Source organism: Dipodomys spectabilis, unplaced genomic scaffold (genome assembly GCF_019054845.1).
Source record: "Dipodomys spectabilis isolate Male_0828 unplaced genomic scaffold, ASM1905484v1 ptg000003l, whole genome shotgun sequence".
Classification (NCBI taxonomy): Eukaryota; Metazoa; Chordata; class Mammalia; order Rodentia; family Heteromyidae; genus Dipodomys; species Dipodomys spectabilis.
The window spans coordinates 11,356,572-11,381,927 of NW_024870680.1; the positions used below are offsets into that span (position 1 = coordinate 11,356,572).

Consider the following 25,356-nt stretch of genomic DNA (forward strand, 5'->3'; position numbering starts at 1 on the left):
CCACCAACACCGGGCTAAAAGATTCTTATAACTCAACATCTGTAATCATCAAAGAAATACACATTTGAAATGCAGTAAGATACCACTGACAACTCCCAAAATTACTATAATGACAAAGTCTGATAAAGGAATTGGGATTCTCCTGTATATCAGAATGGGGGAAAGGGATACTAATTGTTTTGGAAAACAATCTGGTTGTTCCTTTTTTACACTCACTATGTGACCCAACCATTTCACTCCTGGGTATTCAGCCAAGAAAAAATGTTCACAACAAGTGTAAAAGATTGTTTCTAGTTAATTGATTCATAGTAGCTCCAAGCTGGAAATAATCTAATTTCTCCTTAATATGTGATTGAATAAAAAAATGGTACTTTATCAAATACTGCTCAGCAATTTAATAAACTTCTGATGTGACAATATGAATAAATCATAAAAACTTTATGTTGTGCCAAAAAAAGGCAGACATTAGCAAATACATTCTAATCCATTTTTGGTACTCTAGAAAAGATAAATATGATCTATAATGGCAGAAAATAGATTGGTAGGTGCCTGGGGCTAGGGTGGTGAATCAAGATGGAGGGTACAGAGATCTTTTGGGGGAGAAAGAATATTCTGTCTTGATTGTAATGATTGTTATTTGACAGAATTCATTTATCTGAAATCTTACGATGGATGTATATTGCATACAAATTTTGACCTCTCACATGGTTTCCTTTTTCTTTTCAAATAAGCCAGAAATAGCGGGGTCAGCTCTGTGTTAATCTTCTAATGCTGTATCTGACTTTCTGTATTAAACAAAAGCCTTTTCAATCATTCAGAGGGGCTACCGAAAAGACTCTATATAGGAATACTTTTTCAGCTATGTGTACTCCAGGACTCCTCAGATTCAGACAGGCCATTTACTTGAAAACATCATTTAATCTGAAATTAGATTCAATGTCTCTTCTATCCTTTGACTGATTCCCCTGCAGTTTTATTGAATGTTGTGAACAGAGAAAAAGTCAGACTCCTGTAGGACGCCATGCCCAGTTCATTATCTGTGGTGGAAGCAGCATTCCATGATGTCTGCCCATGATCAGCAAATTTGTGTACTGGCCTCAAGTGGGTGGTACCAAGTTCTCCACAAGATTCTGTGCTTTTGTTGATGTATATTTGTAATTCTAGAGATATGACTCAGTAAAATCCAGATACCTACCGATAAATTTCTTTAAATGTCAGAAATTAAGAAAGCCAACACCAGGCTGGTGTTTTATATACACCGACATAGCCAGGAACAGAGAACAGAGCAGGAATCTCTAAACTCTGATCAAGTTATCCTCCAATTGTGCTCAATAAGTCACAGCCACATCCCAACAGCCATCATTAGCAGTTCAGTGCAGTGTTTCTCAAAATGGAGTCCATGGACATTTTTTTTATCCCTGGACTCCACTTCTTACCTATTGAGTCTGATACTGTATTGGTACTAAGCAGCTATATTTTGAGCAGATGATTCTGATGCATAGTACAGTTTAAATGCCACTATAAAGACAATATTCAGGTAAGAAAGGACTTAAAATAAGGATGAAACAAAGTCAGGTTGAATTTAAGAAAACCAGGTCTAGGGAGAAGAGAATGACATGAGCCTTTGTTTTCAAGGAAATAATGTAGTCAACATTATTTGTCTACTCTTTATCCAACTTTGCCCAGGTTTCCCTAGTAACCTTTGATTAATTCAGTGCTTTAAATATAACTTAAATCTGATTATTCAAGAACATTAAAGTGAGGTCCCCCAATGGAATGACCTTTGTTTCTCCAAAAATGTAAAGGGTTGACAACAGCTCATAGTTGCTTTGTCAATGGGAAAGGTAATTCCACTAATGGATTTTGAGTTCTCTGCAGAAAGGTTGACCTGATCTTTGGGGAATCAATCTCATAGAATTCATCAATGTAATTACTGATACAGGCTATTTGGTTTCCCAGATGTGACCTTCTACCCCTCACACATGACAAATTCATCCTGTCCCTCTGTCTTTGATGTAGTAGAATGGATAAAGTGCACTCATAATAGCCTCTTCAGAGAGATAGAACTGTGATTCTCTTCCCCATAGTAAGTCATGATACAGCCCACCTACTAACTCAAGCTGGAAATTTTGGAGTCTTTCTTTACTCTTCCTTTACCTGCATGCCCATATTTAGTTTATCACCAGGATTAGTCAATGCAGTCTCTGAAATACGTGTTGAATGTATATGCTTTTGCCACTGCCCTGGTCCAAATTGCCATTATTTCATGAGCAGTACTTTATCTTCCTCCTTGTGTTCTTTCCCTACTTTACTCCAAGAACACTGGAGCAAGAACACTGCATGTATGTGTGTCTACACATGCATGCACACCAGTACAGAGGCTTGACTCCAATTTTGTGCTTTTGCTCAGCTTTTTCACTCACTCCTGGTGTTTTACTATTTGAACTATTTCTCTACTTCTAGCTTTTGGTGGTTCTTGGGGATAAGATTCTCTCAGATTTGTCTGCCTGGGCTGGCTTTATGCCTCGATCCTCAGATCTCAGCCTAGTGTGCAATTATAGGTGTGATCCAAGCACTCAGCTTCACATCACTATTTGAGGACCAACTTAAGTGTACTGAGTCACCTGTGGGCTGCACTTCTCTGTCCCTGGTGTATACCATGAGGTCCATAAGGGCTTAACACTAGTAGATCTGCTAAATGTTGATTTAATTGAAGGGGTTGTATTGGTGAGAAGAAATTGAAAGTGAATAAAACAGAAAGTGAATTAAATAATAAATATAGTCCGGGCACCCAGAAAGGACTTCTGTTACTATTGAGGTAACAAACTTGTCCTGGTTCTTAGTTTAGAACCCATAGTTAAAGCTTATTTTGATTAGGTAATGGCCGAGATTGCTTTAAATGAGATGAGAATTTACTGAGTTACCTAGGCCAAAAGGTCTAAGGGGAAGACTTGTCTGAAGAATTAAATTAATTTAGGACACATTTCATCATGACCTGTTTCCCATTTGTGTCCTGCCACCATCACCACTACAATGAGACAGGGTCTGACTGTGTAGCCCAGGCTGGCCTCCAACTCAAAATCCTCCTGCCTCACCCTGTGCCAGCTCATCTATCTTCAGGATCCATCTTTGAATTCTGCTATGATTAGATTACTGTTCTTAGGCTTGAAATAGGGGTGTCTACAACTTCAGGTCAGAGTCATCACAGCCTTAAGTGCACTGACAAATCCCCATTCGAATACAGAAATAAAGACCCTAGAGTTGAATCTTCATAGCATTAAGTGGATTTGAATTGTGTGCCCATCACAACACCAAACACTGTGGCCTATAGGATGGAATATGGTAACTGTTTTAATTGAAGGTTCCAGGATCTGCAGCTTGTAGTTAGAATCAGCTTTAATAAAGGATGTGAGCTTTTCTTGGGGATCCTTTGTGTGTCTACAGCATCTGTAATACTATGGTATTACCTAGGATGTGAATGGTGTTACATTAACAGAGTAAATGTAGAGAGTTTTTGTTTTTCTAATTTTACCAACAGAGAAGCAAATCAGCAGTCTTTCCTTTTTGTGCCTTTCATTTAATTATCATTGAAGAGTTATATAGTGTATGTGTTAAATGCTGGGGATACAAAAGCCTTCACCTCAGATTGTAAGTCTTTTGATAAAATAAAATTCATAGTTTCCTAGGAACAAATAAGATTCATTTGGAGTCAGAGACTCTTCATTTCTCAGATAAATGAGTCAGGAACCAGTAACTGCTTTCCTCTCCTACAGGAGTCACTTTGCCAAGTGGAGATTGTTTAAGGCTAGGAGATAAGACCTGAATTCTAGTCCTGTCATTTGCTGTCTCTACCTAACCATAAACTTGAATACCAGTCATGAACTGTATGGCCAGTGTTTCTCAGTGTCATCAGTACTTTATCTGTGTTAGTTTTCTCTCAAGCTCTTTCTATACCCTCACTCATATTCCCCAAGAAGATCTTGGGCTGTGACCTCTACAAGTTGTTTACTTTCTATAAGCCTGGTTTTTCTCATCTGTGAAAAGGGGATTCTATTTACCTTGTAGCACTGGTTTGAGGATGAAATGGATAGAAAGCACATAACATGTGACAGGAGCCCAAGAAATATCCTTTCTGTACCCAATGGTACAGAGCCCTTCATCACACAGGAAGTATTCCTCCAGAAGTGTGTGGCTGATGTATGGCTCCAAATAACTCTCTCCATGTTTGCTCTTAACTGTTATGGAACAGAAGATTGGCCTAGTATACTTCATGTTGGAATATATTAGGATATGATTATGCATCCTGTACTCAGAAGTCAGACCAAATTTCCTATGTCTATGTGATTATGAGAGGTGGAATTCCAACCTTTCTCTAACTAGGAAAAGAGTGAAAATCGGAGGTTATTGGTGAGTATTTTTTTAAAGTAGACTTTTGTTGACAATCAAGTGTTATGTTTTTACTATACCTGAATAATAGATTACATTTATTGATATCATCCAGTAGCCTCAATTACATTCTGATAGACTAGAATCTCACTTGACAGGACCCTTCTGGTATATTGGAAGCTCTTTTTGGTTGTACCCTCATTAAAAAGAGGGAAGTTAAAAAGACACACCTATTTCTAGAAGTTGTGCAAAACTCTCAGGAAATGCCTTACCCTTCTAAAACTAACCACAGTACATGTGAGATTTCATATCTGGAAAGATAATTTGAGGCACTGAGAAAATCATTAGTCATCAAAGAAGAGGTCTGTTATCTGTGACATTAAACCTATGGTAGGGCAGAAGTTCTGGAGTTTTATAATTGCAACTGCCAGTGCTAAACTAAATAGATGATTCTTCCTAGATACTTGGTTATTCAGAAAAAATACATCCCTCTAGGTAATGTGATTAATTATTACCATAGCAGCTTGTCTGGATGAAAAACACTCAAAGTTGGAAGAAATTGTGCCTGGTGTCTAGTCCATCTATTGAGACAATCCTTGATTCCCTCTGTAGTCTCTCCAGCCTTTCCACTGCTTCTTAGGTCAGTGCTCTGCAAAGAATCCTACACCACCTCTTTTTCTAAATGGTTTTAGGGAACACAGACATACCTGTTTGCTGTTCTATGGCTATTTTCATGTTACTTTAGAATTGAGTTGTTATAACAAAGAATGTAGAGACTAAAAAGCCTAATATTATTTATCTAAGGCAAGACAGAAGATTTTAGAGTTTTAGAAATATTGTTATCAGGGATGTAACTAACAGGATCTTTAGGAAGTTCTTTAAAAAAATAAATCAAAAACCTGCTTTTCCATAGTATTTCCTAGATGACATAGTATAGGTCAACTTTATTAGTATGTAGAGTCATCTGAGATAGACCACCTTGCTCCTCCACATGTCAGCAGCCCCCTATGCTTAGAGCACTCTGATCATGACTCCAGACAGAGTCTCACTAAATGCCAGTATGATGGGATTGCAAGTCCTATCACCACTGGAATATTTCTAGTACATTCTGGATATTGTAAGGCTAAATTTGGGCCCACTTTAGTTTTCTAGGTGACAGGAGCAATAGGAGAAAGTCGTGGTCTTATTCTGCACATTTGGAGCTCTTTGGACTTAATCCAAAAACAGAGAAGGTTCATGTGACATTGATTCTGTGCTCAACAGCTAGGAATGATGCAACTTCCAGCTCATATGTACCCACATTTGTATCTCTGTGGTCTGGATGATTATGAAATATTTTGTTTTTACACTGTATTTGTGTACAAGAGAAAAACAGTCACTTTTATTTCATCAGAGAGAGTGGTGGGTACTCTTGATTCTAGACACAAATACTTTGTTGTAATTTTATTCATAATAGGTCCTATGCTATATAGTTCTGCAATTAAAATGATGTACATTGTCTCCATTATAGCTATTCTCGCTTAGCTTACCATCTTCTCTCACTATTGTAGACCGTTGCCATAGCTTCCTTCAAGACTTATCTCTCTCCATTTCTTGGTTTCCTTTCTCGTGTTTGTTTTTGAGACAGGGTCACTATATTGCCCAGGCCCACCTCATTTTTGTATAAGGAGTAAATATGAACGTTGGCTAGATTTTCCTCTACTTCTTCCCCCCATGGATGCCCACTTATCAAAAAGGCCATCTTTCCTCCATTGAGTTGCTTTTGCAGTTTTATCAAAAATAATTGGAGGGACTGGGAATGTAGCCTAGTGGTAGAGTGCTTGCCTAGCATGAATGAATCCCTGGGTTCGATTCCTCAATACCACATACACAGAAAAAGCCAGAAGTGGCGCTGTGGCTCAAGTGATGGAACATTAGCCTTGAGCTGAAGAGCTGAGGGACAGCACGCAGGCCCAGAGTTCAAGCCCTATGACCAACAACAACAACAACAAAAAATGGAGCTGAACACTAGTAAGCTTATACTGTAATCTTAGCAACTCAACTGTGATCTGAGATTCGTAGTTCAAAGCCAGCCCAGGCAGGAAAGTCTGTGAGACTATTATCTCTAATAAACTACAAAGAGAGACAGACAGACAGAAAGATAGAAATGGAGCTGTGATTCAAATGGTAGAGTGCTAGCCTTGCACAAAAAAGCTCAGGGACAGCCCCAAGACTGGTACCAAAAAAAAAAAAAAGTGAAGGAACAACACCTAGGCTCTGAGTCCTAGCCCTCAGTATCAGCGCGCGCGCACACACGCACACACATACAAAGTGATTACAAGATGAGTGCCAGTGCCTCACACTGTAATCTAGCTGCTGAGCAGACTGAGATCCAGAGACCTGCAGTTCAAAACAAGCCAAATAATAATAATAAACAATCTCCAAAATAACTAGCAAAAAACTGGACTGTAGAGGCATAGCTCAGGTCGAAGAGTAACAGCCAAGCAAGCAAGATGAACAAGCATGAGGCTATGAGTACAAGTGCAGAGGAGCTTCATCTTAGCCAAAGAACCAGAGAAGCTAGGGTTATCTACAATTGGATCTGAATGATTTGAAGCTTCTTTATGTGTAGAATTGAAGAGGTGTTGTGACAGAAGAAAAATGTGAATTTGAGACTACCAGATATCCTTACTTTTTCTGATACAAATTTATCAGCATTTTGTAGGCAGCCATTTATCTACCCATGCCCCTTCTTTGGAAGCAGTACCTGACTGTGATGTTATCTGTAGCAAACATTTTCTTCTTTATGAGGGTGTCTGTGTATGTTTATGCTACACATCATTGATCTAGGGACCACTTTGAACAAGACAAGTGCTGAAGGGGATACATCAACCTGAAATACAAGTTAAATTTAACACTACCTTTTAAAAATGTACTGTTGTGCTCACACATTTTATATTCACATGCAGAATACAGGTGCAAGCATGCATATTACGTGCCCGTATGCAATAGCAACATGCAAACAGGTACATGCACAATACATGTCTGTCTACACCTGCAGCAGGCACACACAAGCACACGCCCTAATATCTATGTATACACCTACAACGTGTACACACACATGCATATTCAATACACACAGTTACAAAGGCATTGCCTAGTCAGATTTAGGTGACTGGTCAGATTTAGGTGACTGTAAATAATATTACTTATTAAAAACTATTATCTTCTATGATCATATGACATAATACTTATCGAAATGAACTCCAGGAAATGAAAATAAGAGGGCTTTTTTGTTTTCTTTTTCTTTGTTCATTTACCTGTCTTTGGGAGGGTAAGGGGGCACAGAAATGGAGGGACAAAGAGTGAACAAGTGCAGCAGTGGTACTCACTAGACATATTGAAAATGAACTATACAACTTGTGGGTAGGACAGGAGGGTAAAATTGAGACAGAGCAAGGGAAGTAGTGACATCTGAAAAATATGAACTCATTACCTGACTTATGTAACTAACTCCTCTGTACATCACTTTTATAATAACAATTTAAATTTTAATTATCTTTAAAAATTATTATCTTTAAGTATAGAGGTCTCATGTCAGTTTGATTACAATATATCTTGATCAGTGTTACCTCTTTCATAATTCTCTCCCATCTCATCCCCACCCATCCCTTTAAATTTTGTTTGTTGTCAGTTGTGGGGCTTGAACTCAGGGTCTGGGTGCTGTCCCTGATCTCTTTTTCTCAAAGCTAGTTCTCCACCACTTTGAGCCACAGCTCTGCTTCTGGTTATTTGAGTGGTTAATTGAGGTTAAGAGTCTCATGGGGTCTTTTCTACTTGGGCTGCCTTTGAACAGTGATCCTCAGATCTTAGCCTCCTGAGTATCTAGGATTGCAGGTGTGAGACATCAGTACCTGGCTACCTTCAAATTTTGTATTCCATTTCCACATATATACATTGAATATTACAAATGAATTTGCCCACCCTCCTCTCTCCACTGGTCTGCTCCCTTCTCTTTTATCCCTCCCCCTTGAGACCACAAGTCTACATTCTTGGTATTCATTTTGTTAGACTGTTAGTTGTACAAAGGAGTTATACAATAGGAATTTTCCATTCTCCCCTGCATATACAATACTTTAATTGATATGCTTGTGTATCTATGCATGTGACCCTGTATCTGTTTACATACATACACACACACACACACACACACACATATTCTGTGTGTGTGTGTGTGTGTGTGTGTGTGTGTGTGTGTGTGTGTGTGTGTGTGTGTGGAGAGAGAGACAGAGAGAGAGTGAGTTTATATCTAACTTCCACACATGAAATATAACATGCATCCTTTGTCTCTCTTAACCTGACTTACTTAACATCATTTTCTCCAGGTGCACCCATTTCCCTGCAAACGACATATTATTTTTCCTGATGGATAAGTGAAATAGCAGAGTGAGTGTGTGCGTGTGTGTGTGTGATTCTTTAAGAGTTTCTTTTCTTGAACTCTTTATATATTCTGGATGTTAAGTCCTTGTCTGAAATATGGCTGGCAAAGATCTTCTTCCATTCTGTAGGCTATCTTTTTTAGCATGTAACTTTGTCCTCTGCTGTGCAGAAACTTGGTGAAATCTCATTTGTCAGTTCTCTGAGTTTCTAAGTCTCTGGGACTCTACTCAGAAAATTCCTGCCTATGTCTAGAAATTCTAATGTTTCTCCTCCTTCCTATAGTAGTTTCAAGGTTCCATATCTTACACTGATGTCTTTAATATTATAAGGTAATACATATTCATCCAGTTTGTTTTCTGCATGTGGATATCCAGTTTTCCCAACACCATTTGTTGAAGAGGCTTTCTTCCAACTGCTATTTTTTACTCCCTCATTAAATACTGATTAGCTGTAGTCTAATAGTCTGTTCTATTGGTCTTCAGGCCTACTTTTGTGCCAGTATCAAATTGTTTTTGTTGCTGTAGTTCTATAGTAAAGTTTGAAGTCTGGAATTGTGTACCTCCAACATGGTGGGTTTTTGCCCAGGATTGCTTTTGCAATTCAGGGCCTTTGGTGATATCATATGAATTTTTGGACTGTGTCTTCTATCTCAGTGAAGAATGACATTGGGATTTTGATAGATAATTGCAATGAATTTATAGATTGCCTTTGGCAGTACGGCCATTTTTACAATATTAATTCTAGTCCAGGAACATGGAAGATCATCTGGTATCTTCTTTCTTTCCTCAAAATTTTATAGTTTTCATTGTAGCAATTCTTCCTTTCTTAGGTTGATTCCTAGGTACTTTTTTTTTTAGACTATTACAAAGAGTGTTGTTTCCTGTTTTCCCTGTCTGCTTATTGTGATACACTTAAAAGCTACTGGATTTTTGTATCGTGCTACTTTGCCAAAGTTATCAACTCCAGGAGTTTGGGGATAGAGTTTCTAGGTTCCTTTAGATATAAGATTGTGGAAGTGGTGCTGTGGCTCAAACGGTAAAGCGCTCACCTTGAGCTGAAGAGCGCAGGGACAGTGCCCAAGCCCAGAGTTCAAGCCCCACAACCAACACCAAAAAATAAAAAGAGAGAGAGATTGGATTTGTTTGGGTACAAAATACACTTTTTATCAGGATTGTATCATTTGCAAATAGGGATAGTTTGACTTCTTCCTTCTTTGTTTGACTTCTCTTAATGTCTTTCTTTTGTCTTATTGCTCTGGCTTGGAAGTTTAATACTGTATTGAAAAGGAGTAGAGAATGTGGACATCCTTGTCTTGGTCCTGGTTTTAGAGGAAATGGTTTTAGTTGTTCACCATCTAAACCTATGATGTTTGCTGTAGGTATGTCATATATTTTGCTCAGGTATGTTCCTTCTATTCTTGGCTTCTCCAGAGATTTTACCATGAAAGGATGTTGGATTTTGTCAAAGGCTTTTTCTGCATCTATTGAGATGATCATTTGGATTCTTGTCCTTGGTACTATAAATGTGTTGTATTATATTTACTGATTTATGTTTTGAACCAGCCTTGCCTCTCTATGATGAAACCAACTTATTTATAGTATGTAATTTCTTGATTAGTTGTTGGATTTGATTAGCAAGTATTTTATTAAGGAGTTGTACATCTGTATTCATTAAAGGGATTAGTTCTATACTTTTTTGTTGTTGAGACTCTGGTTGTGAATGAGTGTAATGCTGACTTCACAAAATGAGTTAGTGATCTCTCTCCTTCTATTTTGGGGAAGAGTTTGAGGAGTATTGGCGTTAGTTCTTCTTTAAAGGTCTTAATATAATCCATCAAAAGCTTTTCTTTGTTGGGAGATTTTTTTAATTGCCATTTCAATTTCATTGTTATAAATCTATTTAAGTGATTTATATGTTTGTATGCACCTACAACATGAACACACACATGTACATTCAAGTACATAGAGTTCCACAGGTAGTGGTCTGGTCAAATATAGGTGACTAAAAGTAAAGATCACTTATTTTTATTTTCTTCACTTCTATCACATAAGGCCCTGTTGCTTTTGGCTCTGTAGTGAGGCAGTGCATCATACCAAGGGGCACATGATGGAACAAGCTGATCACCTTTTCTAAGAAAGAGAAAAAAGAAGCTGGGTACACAGTACCAGTAATCCTAGCTACTCAGGAAGGTGAGATCTGAGAATAACAGTTTGAAGACAGCCCAGGCAGGAAAGTCCATAAGATTCTTATCTCTTACCACCAAAAATTCAGAACTGGAATTGTGGCTCAAGTGGTAAAGTACTAACCTTGAGTACAGAAGCTCAGGGACAGTACCTAGGCCTTGAATCCAAGCCCAGGAACCAACATAAAGAAAGAGATGAGAAAAGGAGAGGGAAAAAGAGAGACAGAGGGGGGAGAGAAACAGAGGGGACAGAGAGAAAGAGAAAGAGAACAGCATCCCACAGTTCCCTTTGAGGGCATGTCTTCAATGATGTAAGACCTCCCACTCTGCCCCATCTCTTAGAGATGCTACCATCTTCCAGTAGTACCTCAGACCAAGACCAAGACCAAGCCTTCAATACATAGGATCTTCAGAAGACATTCCAGATGCATATACTGTAGCACAAGCCTATAACTATTATGAACATAGTGGCTTTAAGTGAATGGATAGCCATTTGAGATTTTGTGCAGAAAGTTGGTTCTGATATATATTGCTTTCTGACTTCTGTTTTGAGTATATTTGTGGATGGAAAGGCAGAAGCAAGAAGTCAGTACAATAGAAGAGATTAGGTGAACAACAAAGATAGGTCAGTTTGTGGTAATATTTTGAACTGTTTGAACTTAATAGAGATCAGTTGACCATGGACTAAAACTGTGAGCCAAAATAAGCATTTTATCTTTTTTTCCTTTTCATGGTGCTGGGGATTAAATTTAGGTCTAGTGGCCTTCCAGATTAGCTGATAGTTGGAATGTAAATGATGAAGGAAGAGAATCAACCTTGAGATTTTCGCTTTTTGGTTTCTGGTTTTGTTTTTTCAACCTTGAGGGTTTTTTTTCTGAGCAACTAGAAGGCCAGAATGGCCTTAATGGATTAAAACAGCAGGAATATGCCTGAAGAATATCAGAAGTTCAGGGTTTTTTTAATTTTTATTTATTTTTTATTGTGAAAATACTGTACAGAGGGGTTACAATTACATGGGCAAGATAATGAGTACATTTCTTATCAAGCATTGTAGCCTCCTGCTTTGTTTCGCCTTCGCATCCCTTCCCAGCCTCCCCCGGTCCCCCACCCAATCCTCCCCCCCCCCCACCAAAGTTGTAAAGTTCGTTTTCGACATGACAGCTTGTACTCCTCATTGTTGCAATGGGTCCACCTGTATCCTTATTTAAACGACTTGTTCAGAAGTTCAGTTTTTAACACATTAGTTTTGAGATTCCTATTTATGAAAAGCTGAAGTACGACTTGTGCTTCAGATATGTTTTATAAGGATTTTTCTGTGGTTGCTCTAAGACATCATTTAGTTAAGGAAAAAAACACATTATAGAAAGCTGGAAAATGAATTTTTTGCTGCTTACAGTGTGACATTTGAGTTAAGTCACCAAGACTCATTGGAGATATAAAAATATATTGAGATAGAAACTATAACCTAAGATAGTACAGCTTTGTATGTTCTACTCAGCCTAAAAGTGCTGAGTTTGGATCTATATTCTAACCTAAAACTATAGTTGTTCTAGTATCCTTATCTAACTAACTGGTTAAAAAAAAAAAATAATGCTACTTTGCATTTTACAATGACAAGACCCTGTTTCTATACCGAAATGCTGTATTAACACACATTCTAACATCATCCTCTGTTCTGAAACTGGGGAACTCTGAAAGGGAAACATAGGCCATGAGCCGCAGATATCACAGAACCTATGATATCTGAGGATCTGTTAAAAGCTTTGAAGTTACTAATGACATTTCTCCCCTTTCTTGCTCCTCCTATGATGGGTTAGGCCTGGAAGAAACGCTGGTTTATCCTGCGAAGTGGCCGAATGAGTGGTGACCCAGATGTTCTGGAATACTACAAGAATGATCACTCCAAAAAGCCTCTACGGATCATCAACCTCAACTTCTGTGAGCAAGTGGATGCAGGCCTCACCTTCAACAAGAAAGAGCTGCAGGATAGTTTTGTGTTTGATATCAAGACCAGTGAGCGCACCTTTTACCTGGTGGCTGAGACTGAGGAGGATATGAATAAGTGGGTGCAAAGCATCTGCCAGATCTGTGGCTTCAATCAAGCTGAGGAGAGCACAGGTATGAGACCAAACATAGCCCTTTCACAGAGGGTCTACGGTGAGGCCCTCTGCCTCTTCAAATGAGGAGAGCTGCTCCAGCTAAGCTTTCCTCTGGCAGGATAGTAGTTTTAGGCAAAGGGTGAGAGTTACAGCAGTTGGCCTCATGTAGAAAAGTCGCTGATGGTAAAAATGGCCACATTGGAAACCAAGAAATGTCAGGGTTGTAATAAAGCTAAAAGTATATTCAAATGTTTTCCAAGTTCCTTGATGTTACTGTCATTTCTCAGCCCTCAATCTTCCTTCCCTTTGCTCTCTGTCAGCCATGACAGGAAAAATCTCCTTTGAAACCTCCCTCTTGTCCATCCCCATCTATCCTTGCCTACCAATTTCAGACCATTCTGTACAGTTTGCTTGCTTGCTTTTTGGTGTCCTTTCTTATTGCTTTATCTTCCTGTGTTTCTTCTTATCACTTGGAAGGGGACAGGTGAAAAAATGACAAACTGATTTTATGTTTGGGTTCTGATAACCTTAGCAAATACTTACCTCAGCTTTTTAAAATAAGCCTTAAGTTGCAGAAATGTCCTTTGACATTTGTTGGGGCTTCTCTCTAGATATCTGTGGGTTTTTTTTTTTCTGAGGCAGGCACATATCTGAAATAGTAATTCTCAAGCCTGGTTGAATACCAGAATGAAGAGTGTTTCAAAACCAGAAATAGGGACTCATGCCAGATGACAACTAAGAATCTCTCTGGTGGACCTATGCAATGGTGACTTTTAGGGAGGGTGTGTGTGTGTGTGTGTGTGTGTGTGTGTGTGTGTGTGTGTGTGTGTGTGTGTGTGTGTGTGTGTGTGTGTGTGTGTGTGTGTGTGTGTGTGTGTGTGTGTGTGTGTGTGTGTGTGTGTGTGTGTGTGTGTGTGTGTGTGTGTGTACAGGGTTGAAAGGACTTCACACATGCTAAGCAAGACTACTACTGGTGTGTGTGTGTGTGTGTGTGTGTGTGTGTGTGTGTACAGGGTTGAAAGGACTTCACACATGCTAAGCAAGACTACTACTGAACTGGGCCCCCAGCCAAACAGTGAAACCTTTTACAAGTTTCCTGATGAGTTGCAAGGTTCCAGAACTCAGAAACTATTTCCTGTAAAGATGTTGCTTTGATGCCCAGATACTATCTTTCTTTCATATTCCTATTTGGACAAATTGTTACAAGCCTTTAGAAATGTAAAATCCATTCTTATTTCTGGAACATCACTAGAGAGGGTCGTTAGGAAATCAAATCCTTAGAGCCCCCACTCTCTAGACTCACTGAGCCAAAAACTGGAAGTAAGGTCTGGTGTCTGTTACAAACACCCTCCAAGTTATACTGATGCATGGTTGAACCTGAGAACCATTGACTGAAAGCCTTGTTACTCAGCAGTACTCACCTCTACCTGGAATTTTTTAGAAAGGTAGAATCATACCCCCAGAATCTGCAGAAACTTCTTGTTTTAAAATGATTTGAGACTCAAAGAAGAGTTTAAAAACGTAATGTAAGTTCCCACATACCATTCGATGAGCTCTCACTGTTAATTCACATTTCCTGTGGTACAATTATCAATACTACACCCTTAACATTGACATGATACTTTAAACCACACATTATCTGATTTTTACTTGTTTTTTACTAATGTGCTTTTTCTTTTTTTTTCTTTTTCTTTCTTTTTTTTTTTTTTTTTGCCAGTCCTGGGGCTTGAACTCAGGGCCTGGGCGCTATTCTTGAACTTCTTTTGCTCAAGGCTAACATTCTACCACATTCTTGAGCGACAGCATCACTCTAAGCTTTTTCTGTTTATGTGGTGCTAAGGAATCAAACCCAGGGCTTCATGTATGATAAGCAAGCACTCTACCACTGAGCCACATTCCTAGCCCCTAATGTGCTTTTTCTGTTCAGGATTCTATCCAGGATAGCATGTTAGATTTAGTGTCATGTCTGAGTCTCCTCTAGTCTCTGATAACTTCTTGGTCTCTTTTATGTTCTCCTAGCTTGGTATTTTATGACTTAGGTATTTTATGACCAGTTTTTCAATGTGCATTCCTCTGATGTTTTCTTATGGTTAGTTTGAAGAAGTCTGTTTGGTGATTACCACAAAGGTGTGCTCTTTTATGGAGAAGATAGTGCTAACCATTTGAGACATGCCTCCAGTCTTCTTTGCTTTCACTAGTTTTCAAATAGGGTCTTACTTTTCACCCAGGCTTACCTAGACTGTGATCCTACTATTAATGTCTTAATGCCTGAATGATAGGCATACACAAATTAGGATCTTGTGAACTTTTTTCTTAGGTGGCCTAACCTTAGGCCATGAACCTCCAGATTTCCACCTCTCAAGTAACTGGGATTACATGTGTGAGCTATTATGCCCATCTGATTATATGTTTTTCTCAGCACATATCAGAAGACTGTGGTGTCAGTTTATCTTTTTAATTATTTTATAATTCAGGACCTCATACTTGATAGGCCAGTGCTCTACCCACTTGAATCACACCTCCAGCTCACAGTAGTCTTACTACTATTCATGTTAATCTTGATCATTTGATGGAGTATCTACCAGATGTTTCAACTGAAGACCGTCTCAATAAACATTTGAGAAATACTTTGGAAAATACTTCAATGACATTTATTAGTGGGTTGTATTTGCAGCAATTTATTTGTTATACGTTTTTGTTAGTGTATACAGTATTAGTTGTACAAAATAGTTTCAGTGTAATACTTCCATACAAATATATGATGTACTTTAATCAAATGTATCCCTTCTTTTATTGGCCAAGTTTTACATATCAGTATAACAACATTCATAGAATGTTAATAGCAACAAGCGTCTTCGTCAAGCTATGCACATTTATAGTATGCAAATGTGCATTTGACTCAATAGCAAAATTTAGAAGTTATATCCCATTGGCACTTTTAATTCAAAGCAACATCAATTCTTTTTTTTTTTTTTTTGGTCGGTCGTGGGGCTTGAACTCTGGGCCTGGGTGCTGTCCCTCAGCTCTTCAGCTCAAGGCAAGTGCTCTACCACTTGAGCTACAACGCCACTTCCGGTTTTCTGGTGGTTTATTGGAGATAGGAGTCTCACGGTCTCTCCTGCCCGGGCTGGCTTTGAACCGCGATCCTCAGATCTCAGCCTCCTGAGTAGCTAGGATTACAGGCGTGAGCCACCAGCTCCCGGCGCAACATCAATTCTTACATGACTTACCATTCAGAAAACTAGTACAGAATAAATGTCTTATCTAAAGTTTATTCATTTACAAAACTCTAAACCAACAGCTATCAACACCTGTTGAGTCAGGGCCCTCCTCTGTACCATTTGTTTTGTTACAGGTAATAATGCCTAACAATTTTTTGTAAGAACAAAAAAAATGAAAATGGCCATTTTATCTGTGAAATAAATGCAGTTCATGCAGATTAAGAAACAATTAGAAAGTTAAACTTCTTCATGTGGAAATAAGTAAAGAAAGATTGAGACGTGGTCATTTTTTTCTTTAAACAAATGATACCTAGGTAGGTAAACAGGTGATAATTCAAGTTCATAAGTAGTAAGTCACTGAAAAGATAATTGCATTCTTTTATGTACCGTAACAGAGAAAATAGAAGGGGATGCTCATGTCATTGAGCTAGCTAAGAATGAACATCTGAGTAGTTTACTTTATAGTCCCAAACTATTACTCTGTGAGTTTGATATGTTAACAAACAATTAAAATATCCAAATATGTTAGGTATCAAGCACCTGTTAAAACAGGGCAAACCAAACCATTCTGATGACATTCTGATGACCACCAAAGTATCTTGTATATATTGCAAAAACAGTGACCACTCATACAAAATTAAATTTTAAATATTGTTTCAGGTCCCCTGGGAGCCATGAAAATAATACTGAGGATCTCATTATTGTCATTTTATAATTTTCCTTAATTAAATAAAGTCTTAAGTTAGGAATGTATCTGTAGATAGTTACAGTCCAATTCATAATTAGTGACTTCCTTGCTTGAGAGACTGGGAAAATGCTCATACAATAAACAGCACTCTACTACTCTTGACTGTCCTAAATCAACAAATTCAACCATGTTCTGTGGATGATAGTAAAGATAAAATAGCTATTTTGAGAGAGAAGTAGATCTGAAGGCATTTCTCTGAAGGCAACAGATGTATAACGCATTGTGATGACTTTAGTTTGAACAACCAGACTTCTGCTCATAAGTAGCTACATCTTCCCCAGCTGTTTTTCTTCTGATCTCCATGCTGCTTTTTCTTCTTTTCTCCTGTGGTCCACTATAATCTTTTGGTCCTCTCATCGCCATTAAGTAGATAGACCACCAGTTCATAATTGTCCATCAGATACCTATCTGTCTCACCAGGTGAAAACTTAGACCACAGTAAAATGACTCAGGACATTTTTGAGCAATTAAAAGTCAGTATTTGAATATAAGGTCTGTTTTGTTCCCCTTCAGAAAGTCTTCTTATAACTTCATGCAAATAGGCCATAGTTAGCATAAGGTATTAAACACTCTTCATCCTTTTCCATCACAGACATCATCTCACATTCCAGTAGTATTTCCTTTTCTCTCTCATAAATAACAAAATAGGTAGCACTCTGATAAGCCAGCATAAAAATCAGTGTCCCCCTTTCAAATCCTCTAAGTCTATTTATATGATACACTTCACAAACACATTCAAAAGTGCCCATTTGCTTTCCCTACAGTTCCTTATATCAAGTCTTCATAAGCCAAATGAAGTTTATTGCAGTTAAAATGAGGTTTTAGTCCATAGTTCTACCAGAAGTAGCCCCTAGATGGAGAGTAAGAATGACACAATCTCATTCTTTTCTCAGGAGAACCAGACTATAAATGCTAGTCATCTCTGCTGAAATTGTTTGTGCCTGCATCAGTATGTGCCTTGCAGTTTGAATAAGCATCAAGATATATTGCTCATGAAGGACCATGTCCCCAAATTCCAGGCTTAATCTAAACAAGATCTGACATCACCTGCATGCACTGGAAGTCTAGTAGACACTACTTAGTTGCCCTTGGCTCTACTTTCTGAAGTTCGGCTGACTACCATTACAGATTATTGCAGCCGTGTTTTCATCTGCAGCCAAATTTTTACAGCTTTCAGTGGGTGTCTCAGAATAGGTCCCACGGACCACCACATCTGCAAACAGATGCACCAGCATATCCCTCAGGCTCATTCCTTCTCCCTCATATCCTCCAGGCTCTGGATCTGATGTGCATCCAGCTGTCTCCTTGTTGATCCACAGAGAAATTCACGTTCTCCAGAGGTAGTGACAGGAGTTGGTGGGGACTGTAACTGCAAACGAATAGCTTGCACGGGCTTCCTGGGGCCATCCAGCCACATTACCTTACTGTGGTATCCTAATGTGCTTTTTTTTGTCTCCATCAGAATCTTCATTTTATCAAGAACCTTAAGTGGTTTGTATGCAAGTTAATATTTGAGCTGGTACGAAAGTATGTAACTATAATCCCACCTACTCAGGAAGCAAAGTAAGAAGATAGCAGTTGGGGGCTAGCCAAGGCAAAAATGAAAGACTCCATCTAAAAACAAGCTTTTAAAAAAAAAAAGAACTGGGATCTTGGAAGCCAGCAACACAAGACCTTGAGTTCAAGTTCCAGTATTATGGCAGGGTGTGGGAAGAAGCACTGGGGTTGGGAAACACTGCACTAGATCATTATTTTCAAGTCTGTGGATTAGACTCGACTGAAAAACTTTGTTCTTTTAGCTTATGGGTACTGACTCAACAAATCTTGCTTAGTGCTGAGAAATCAATAGTTTAAAAAAAGTTCCTTCCCGAAAGTGGTGCTGTGGCTCAAGCGGTAGAGTGCTCACCATGAGCTGAAGAGCTCAGGGACAGCACCCAAGCCCAGAGTTCAAGCCTCACGACCGACCAAAAAAAATAAAATAAAAATAAAAATAAACATGAGCGGACCAAGATTTAAAAAAAAAAAAGTTCCTTCCCTAGAATGGAAGAAAATACTTTCAAATTTTATATTTGATAAAGGGCTTATAATTCCAAATTATAAAGAACACTTACAACTCAACAGTCAAACAATCCAATTTAAAAATGCCCAAAGTTCTTTATATATTCTGGATACTGATCCTTTGTTTGGATGAAGAATTTTCAAAAATAGTCTCTCAGACATGCATCAGTGGCTAATGCTTATAATCCTAGCTACTCATAAGACTTGAGATCTGAGGATCGTAGTTCAAAGACAGCCTGCATAGAAAAAGTCCAAAAGACTCTATCTCCAATTAATTGACAAAAGGCAAGGCTGGACTCATGGAGTCATGGCTGTCAGATTGCCAGCCACAAATGAAAAAGAGCCCAGTGAGAAAACAAGGCTGTGAATTCAAGTTCTGGTACCAACACAAAAACTAACAATATATCCTCCCACTCTGCAGTTTATCTCTTCACTCTGTTGATTGATTCCTTTTCTATGAAGAAGCTTTTTTAATTTGATTTTATTTTGTCTCTTTTGCTTTTGTTGCTTGTATTTTTAAGGTCATGTTCAGAAAACCACTTCCTGTACCAAAATCTTGTCTTAGGTTTAGATTTCTAAATTATTTTCAGTTGACTTTTTTTTTTTTGTCGGTCTTGGGGCTTGAACTCTGGGCCTGGGCGCTGCCCCTCAGCTCTTCAGCTCAAGGCTAGTGCTCTACCACTTGAGCCACAGTGCCACTTCCTCGTTGACTTTTTGAAAGGATGAGGAGTTTTTGCAGAACCATTTATTGAAGAAACTGTCTTTATACATGGTATGATTTTGATGCTCTTGTGAAGAATTAGTTAGCCATAGATGTGTATGTTCAGTTATGAAATCTATGGTCTGTTTTACTGTCTGTATGTCTGGGGGGTTTTGCCAATGCTACGTTGTTTCAGTTACTATGGCTCTGTAGCATGTCTTGAAATTGTGAATTGTAATGCCTTTACCGTTGCTTTCTTTTGGCTCCAGATTACTTTGGTTATTTGGGGCCTTTTGTGCTTCCATATGAATATTAGGATAGTTTCTATTCCTATGAAAGATAGAGTTGGTATTTCATGAAGATTACTTTGGTTCTGTAAATTGCTTTGGGTAGTATGGACATTTTAGTTACTGATACTTCCAATCTATGAACAGAGTCTTTCCACTTTTTATAGGTCCCCTGTACTGTTTCATCAGTGATTTTTAATTTCTTTGATTACATTCATAAGTAGATATTGTTGCTATAGTGACTGTGAGTGAGATTGCCTCATGGTTTTATTCTCAGTGAATGTGTTGTTAGTGTATGAAAATGCTACTTATTTTTGTCGCATAACGACCATAAGAAGGCTAGGAAACATAGGGTAACAGAAAGAGAAGAAGGCTGGAAAATAGGCTTCTACAGCACAGTTAGATATCATTTAAATAAAACCCAAACTTCTCACCCTGACCATTAAGGCCCATCACTTCTCAGTTCTCACTCCCCAGCTGGTTACACTTGCGGTGCTGTTCTCATCACAGGCCCAAGAGAGCTGCCTTGAGCCTGTCATCCTAGCTACTCAGGAGGCTGAGATCTGAGGATCACAGTTCAAAGCCAGTCCAGGCAGGAAAGTCCGTGAGACTCTTATCTCTAGTAAACTATTAGAAAACTAGAAGTAGCACTGTGGCTCAAGTGGTAGAGTGCTTGCCTTGAGCTGAAGAGCTGAGGGACAGCTCAGAGCCCCCTTGACCAAAAAAAAGGCGGGGAGCGCGGGGGGTGGGGGGAGACTGCCTTGGAGATACACTTTCTCCTAAGCAATATTCACACGATCTATTCTCCTAATCATTCAGGTACTTTCAAAAATAGTTCATCGTCATAAACATCTGCCCTAACCTCACTATCAAGCTCCTTATTCCTATTTAATTTATTGTCATTATATACATTATCTACTTGAAGTCATTTTCCATTTATGATTAGGTGTAGACATTGGAATATAATCCACTGTATATACCCAGTCACACGGTCATATTGCTGGCTTTATACCCAGGGCCCAGAACTGTTTCTGAGACAAAGACCCTTAAGTAGTATTTGTAGAAATGAGTTTTTTATGCTATTATGGTAGTCAAATAAAATAATTTAATTCCTTTTCTATAGCACTATAACTAGTTCATAATAGTCTGTTATATATTTTCTAAATATATAGACGAATGAGTCTCAAAGTTTCCTAATATAAAGTAATGATAAAGAGATGAAAACATTGACTGCCTTGATTTGATCAACATACATCATTTATAGGTATGAAAATATCAGATTAGCCGGGCGCTGGTGGCTCACGCCTGTAATCCTAGTTACTCAGGAGGCTGAGATCTGAGGATCGCAGTTCAAAGCCAGCCTGGACAGGAGAGACCATGAGCCTCCTATCTCCAATAAACCACCAGAAAACCGGAAGTGGCGTTGTAGCTCAAGTGGTAGAGCGCTAGCCTTGAGCTGAAGAGCTGAGGGACAGCGCCCAGGCCCAGAGTTCAAACCCTACGACCAACCAAAAAATAAATAAATAAATAAATAAAAGAAAATATCAGATTATATTCCATAAGTATGTATAATAAGGCAATTAAAATTTTTAAGTGATGAAAATGCTAACTACCTCTGACTATTACACATTGTATGCATGTACCGATTTATCACACTTGTCATAAATAATTAACTTAATAAACTTAATTTCAAATTTTATTATTTTTATTAGCATACATTTCTTTTTTTTTTTTTTGGTCCAGTCATGGGGCCTGAACTCTGGGCCTGGGCACTGTCCCTCAGCTCTTCAGCTCAAGGCTAGCACTCTACCACTTGAGCCACAGCGCCACTTCCGGCTTTTTTTCTTTTTGCTTATGTGGTGTTGGGGAATTGAACCCAGGGCCTCAGGCATGCAAGGCAAGCGCTCTACCACTGAGCCACCTTCCCAGCCCTTAGCATACATTTCTAAGTTTGGTTTCACTGTTCAAAAATTCTTCTTAAAAGTCCTTAAAAAATGGACTGGGCTATAGCTCAGTGGCAAAGCACTTTCCTAACAAATGCAACATCCTGGGTTTGATTCCCAGTACCAAGAATGAAAAGACAAAAAAAAAAAAAAAAGTCCTGAAAAAGCTAGGTACCAAGGGCTCATGTTTGTAATCTAGCTACATAGGAGGATAAGATTTGAGGATCAAGTTTGCCTGCTTGGGCAGGAAAAGTCTATGAGACTTTTATCTCCAATTAACTATCAAAGAGCTGGAAGTAGAGGTGTGATAGAGTGCCAGCTTTAAGCAAAAAAACTAAGAGAAGATGGTGCGTAGGCCCTAAGTTCAAGCCTCAATACTGGCACACAAATGATAAAATTCCTTTAAAAAGTAAAGCTAAGTGGCAAATGATCTCAATAGATATTTTTCTAGAGAAGATCTATTATAAAAGGCCAAAGCCATGGAAAGATTTTGTTTCATTAGCCATCAAGGAAATGCATATCAGAACCTCAGTGGCACATGTACCACTTCATATCTAAGATGGAGGTAATTAAGAAGATGGACAATATCAAGCGATGGCAAAGATGTGGGAAACACAGCATCTCACCTTTACTTTGCTCATGAGAATGTAAAATGATAACAGCCACCTTAGAAAAGTATGTTTTCCAAAAAGTTAAACATAGGATAATAATATGATCTAGAAATTATTCTAGGCATTTACCCAAGAGAAATGAAAACATATGTTCACATAAACATTTATACAAGAAATGTTCATAACAGCATTACTTATAATAGCCAAAAGTTGTAAATAATTCAAATGCCCATTAGTCAATAAAATGTAGTTTACACATATAATGGAGTATTACTCAGCCAGTATTTGGTACCAGTACATGCTACAACATGAATGAACCTTCAAGACTAAAAGACTATATCTACATATTTTATAAGTCCATTTATATGAAATTCCAGAGTAGACAAATCCACAGACAGGAAGTAGATTGGGAGGGTGGGGAGTGACTGCTGAGAATTGCAGGGATTCTTTTGGAGATAAAAAAACATTCTGAAATTAGATACTGATACTAGTTGCCCAACTTTGTGAATATACGGAAAACCTCTAATTTTTGCACTTTTAAGTGGTGAAATCTATAGTATGTGAATTTATCTCAGTGATTTTTTTTTTTTGTTGCAGTTTGCACAGTTATGCAGGTCTTCAACTGGAACTTCAGCTGGGGATTGGGCAGTCTCTCTGAACTTTTTCATTCAAAGCTAGCACTCTATCCCTTGTGCCACAGCTCCACTTTCTGGCTAATTGGAGATAAGAGTCTCACACTTTCCCTGCCCTGATAGGGTTATAGGCATGAGCCACTGGTACTGGCTATCTCTGTTAAAGAAAAAAAAAATCCTCAAGTGATTTTTGACAACCACTTGCTTTAAGGACCCTTGGACCAAGGACCAGCTTCATGCCCAGATAACCCATGTGTCACCCAGGGCCATACTCCTAGAAAGGAATATGTCCATGTTGGAGTGGTAATGTTTGAACAGGGAGCTCTGCCTTTTCATTTTATACTAGGCTTCACAAATTATGGACCAAATATCCTGCCCTAGAAATTCCATAATTTTTGGCATCCTTGGGAAAAGATCATGAGCCCAAGTTACCCTTAAGGTCTTTGGTATCACCTTTGCTTCTTTTGTGATATTTTCTGTTTTTTCCCCCAAGATGTTTGTCATTTATAGGCTCCATGAATTTTATTTGTTTCTCTCCCACCCCCCTTTCTTTTGTTCCTGGTGAGGAATAATATTTAAAAAGAAAAAAAAATGGTGGTAGGGATTTAAAAAAAAAAAAAAGAACTAAAGGACAGGGAAGAAACTCTACAAAGCCCCTTACCTCACAGCTTTTGTAAATATGGAAGATGGGCCCAAGAGTTATCTCCACCTTTTAGGAAATAGGTATTGGTAAGAAGAAAAGTAACCAGCAAGCAAATTGCTTTTAATCATAATATATTCTTAGGGGATTAGAGATGTTCCCACCAAGAAAAACATACTCCAGATGTAGCAAAAGAAATATTTGTGCTATGAATACCTTTTATTTTTTTATAAAAAGATAATTTTTTGCCATGCCATGAAGTGTGTTTTGTTTTCATTAATCATACAAATAATTTTCTATAACATCCCAGGGCAAACCGAGAATTTGGCATTCAGATGGGGAGAGTGGCTTCCCCTTAGAGCCCCACAGGCCGATGGCATTGGTATGGAGTTCACAGTGCAGGCTGGTGGCTCGTGTCCACTTTTCAGGTAGCTCTTCCTCCACATCACCAGATGTCTCTGAGATGGTGGAGGCAGGGACCCTCTAGGTTCTTAGGAAATTTCACTCTGCTTTTCCTGTTCAGTGATCTCTTTGGTCGCCAGGGTGTTCTTCTGCGTTTCAGTTTTCTTCAGCTTCGACTTATTGAAGCTGGCGATTTCCCCCATGTCAGATTTGTCTGCCATTTTCTTTTCTTTTTTTCTTTTCTTTCTTTTTTTTTTGTCAGTGATGAGGCCTGAACTCTGGGTCTGGAAGCTGTCTCTCAGCTCCTCAGCTCAAGGCTAGCATTCTACCACTTGAGCCACAGCACCACTTCTGGCTTTTTCTGCTTATGTGGTGCTGAGGAATCGAACCCAGGGCCTTATGCATACTAGGCAAGCACTCTACCACTGAGCCACCTTCCCAGCCCTTGTCTGCCATTTTCTTATAACAGTTCATGGCGTCTGGCTCCAAGCCCAAGGTCTGGTGCTCCCACTTGCATTGCAGCATCAAGAGATCAAAAAAGATATTTTTAAGTATAGTTAAAAGGTATTATCTGAATTCTTAACTATTACTCTATAAAATTTAAGTGCAATGAATATGTAGAAACCATATTCTTTAGGCTTGCTGTCATTGATATAAAAGTGTTCATTTACACATTTATTCAGCAAATATTTATTGAGCATTTATTTTATGCCAGCCCCCATCATAACCAGTGAGGTTGCACAGATGATCAGTATGGTGCCAGTATTTATAAATAGTCCAGTGAGGGGACAGAAATATAACTCCATGGTCACAGAGGACTGTGACACCAGGTATCAGCTAGGATGGCAAGTGTCCAAGGAGTAACAAATGAGTATTTTCTCAGCAGTCTGCCTGTTAAAAGTTGTAAAAGATTATTTGTTAGACATTTAAACACCAGAGCAAGGTTGTCTATGGTAAAAATTGAGGAGTCTTTGTTAGACCCTTCTGAGAAAAGTAGACTTTCTTCTGGAAAGACAACCTGCTGTTAA

The 25,356-nt window shown here is 38.6% G+C and overlaps 2 protein-coding genes across 3 annotated transcripts in view; one reads left to right on the forward strand and one right to left on the reverse strand.

Moving 5' to 3' along the window:
• Gab2 (GRB2 associated binding protein 2) overlaps positions 1 to 25,356 on the forward strand; it is a 191,046-nt gene that overhangs the window by 128,460 nt on the left and 37,230 nt on the right. For both annotated transcript variants that reach the window (XM_042690220.1, XM_042690210.1), the window contains exon 2: positions 12,805 to 13,105. In XM_042690220.1, coding sequence (XP_042546154.1) covers positions 12,805 to 13,105 — 301 coding nt within the window. The remainder of the gene's footprint in view (positions 1 to 12,804; positions 13,106 to 25,356) is intronic.
• LOC122116526 (thymosin beta-10-like) lies at positions 933 to 24,549 on the reverse strand. Its single transcript, XM_042690233.1, has 3 exons — positions 24,398 to 24,549; positions 8,364 to 8,368; positions 933 to 945 (listed from the first exon to the last, which is right to left on the reverse strand). The coding sequence occupies exon 1, from the start codon at positions 24,547 to 24,549 to the stop codon at positions 24,418 to 24,420; it is 132 nt and encodes a 43-aa protein (XP_042546167.1). The 3' UTR covers positions 933 to 945; positions 8,364 to 8,368; positions 24,398 to 24,417.

Coding starts and splice junctions, on each gene's coding strand:
- LOC122116526 (XM_042690233.1), bottom strand. CDS start 24,549: ATGGCAGACAAATCTGACATGGGGGAAATCGCCAGCTTCAATAAGTCG.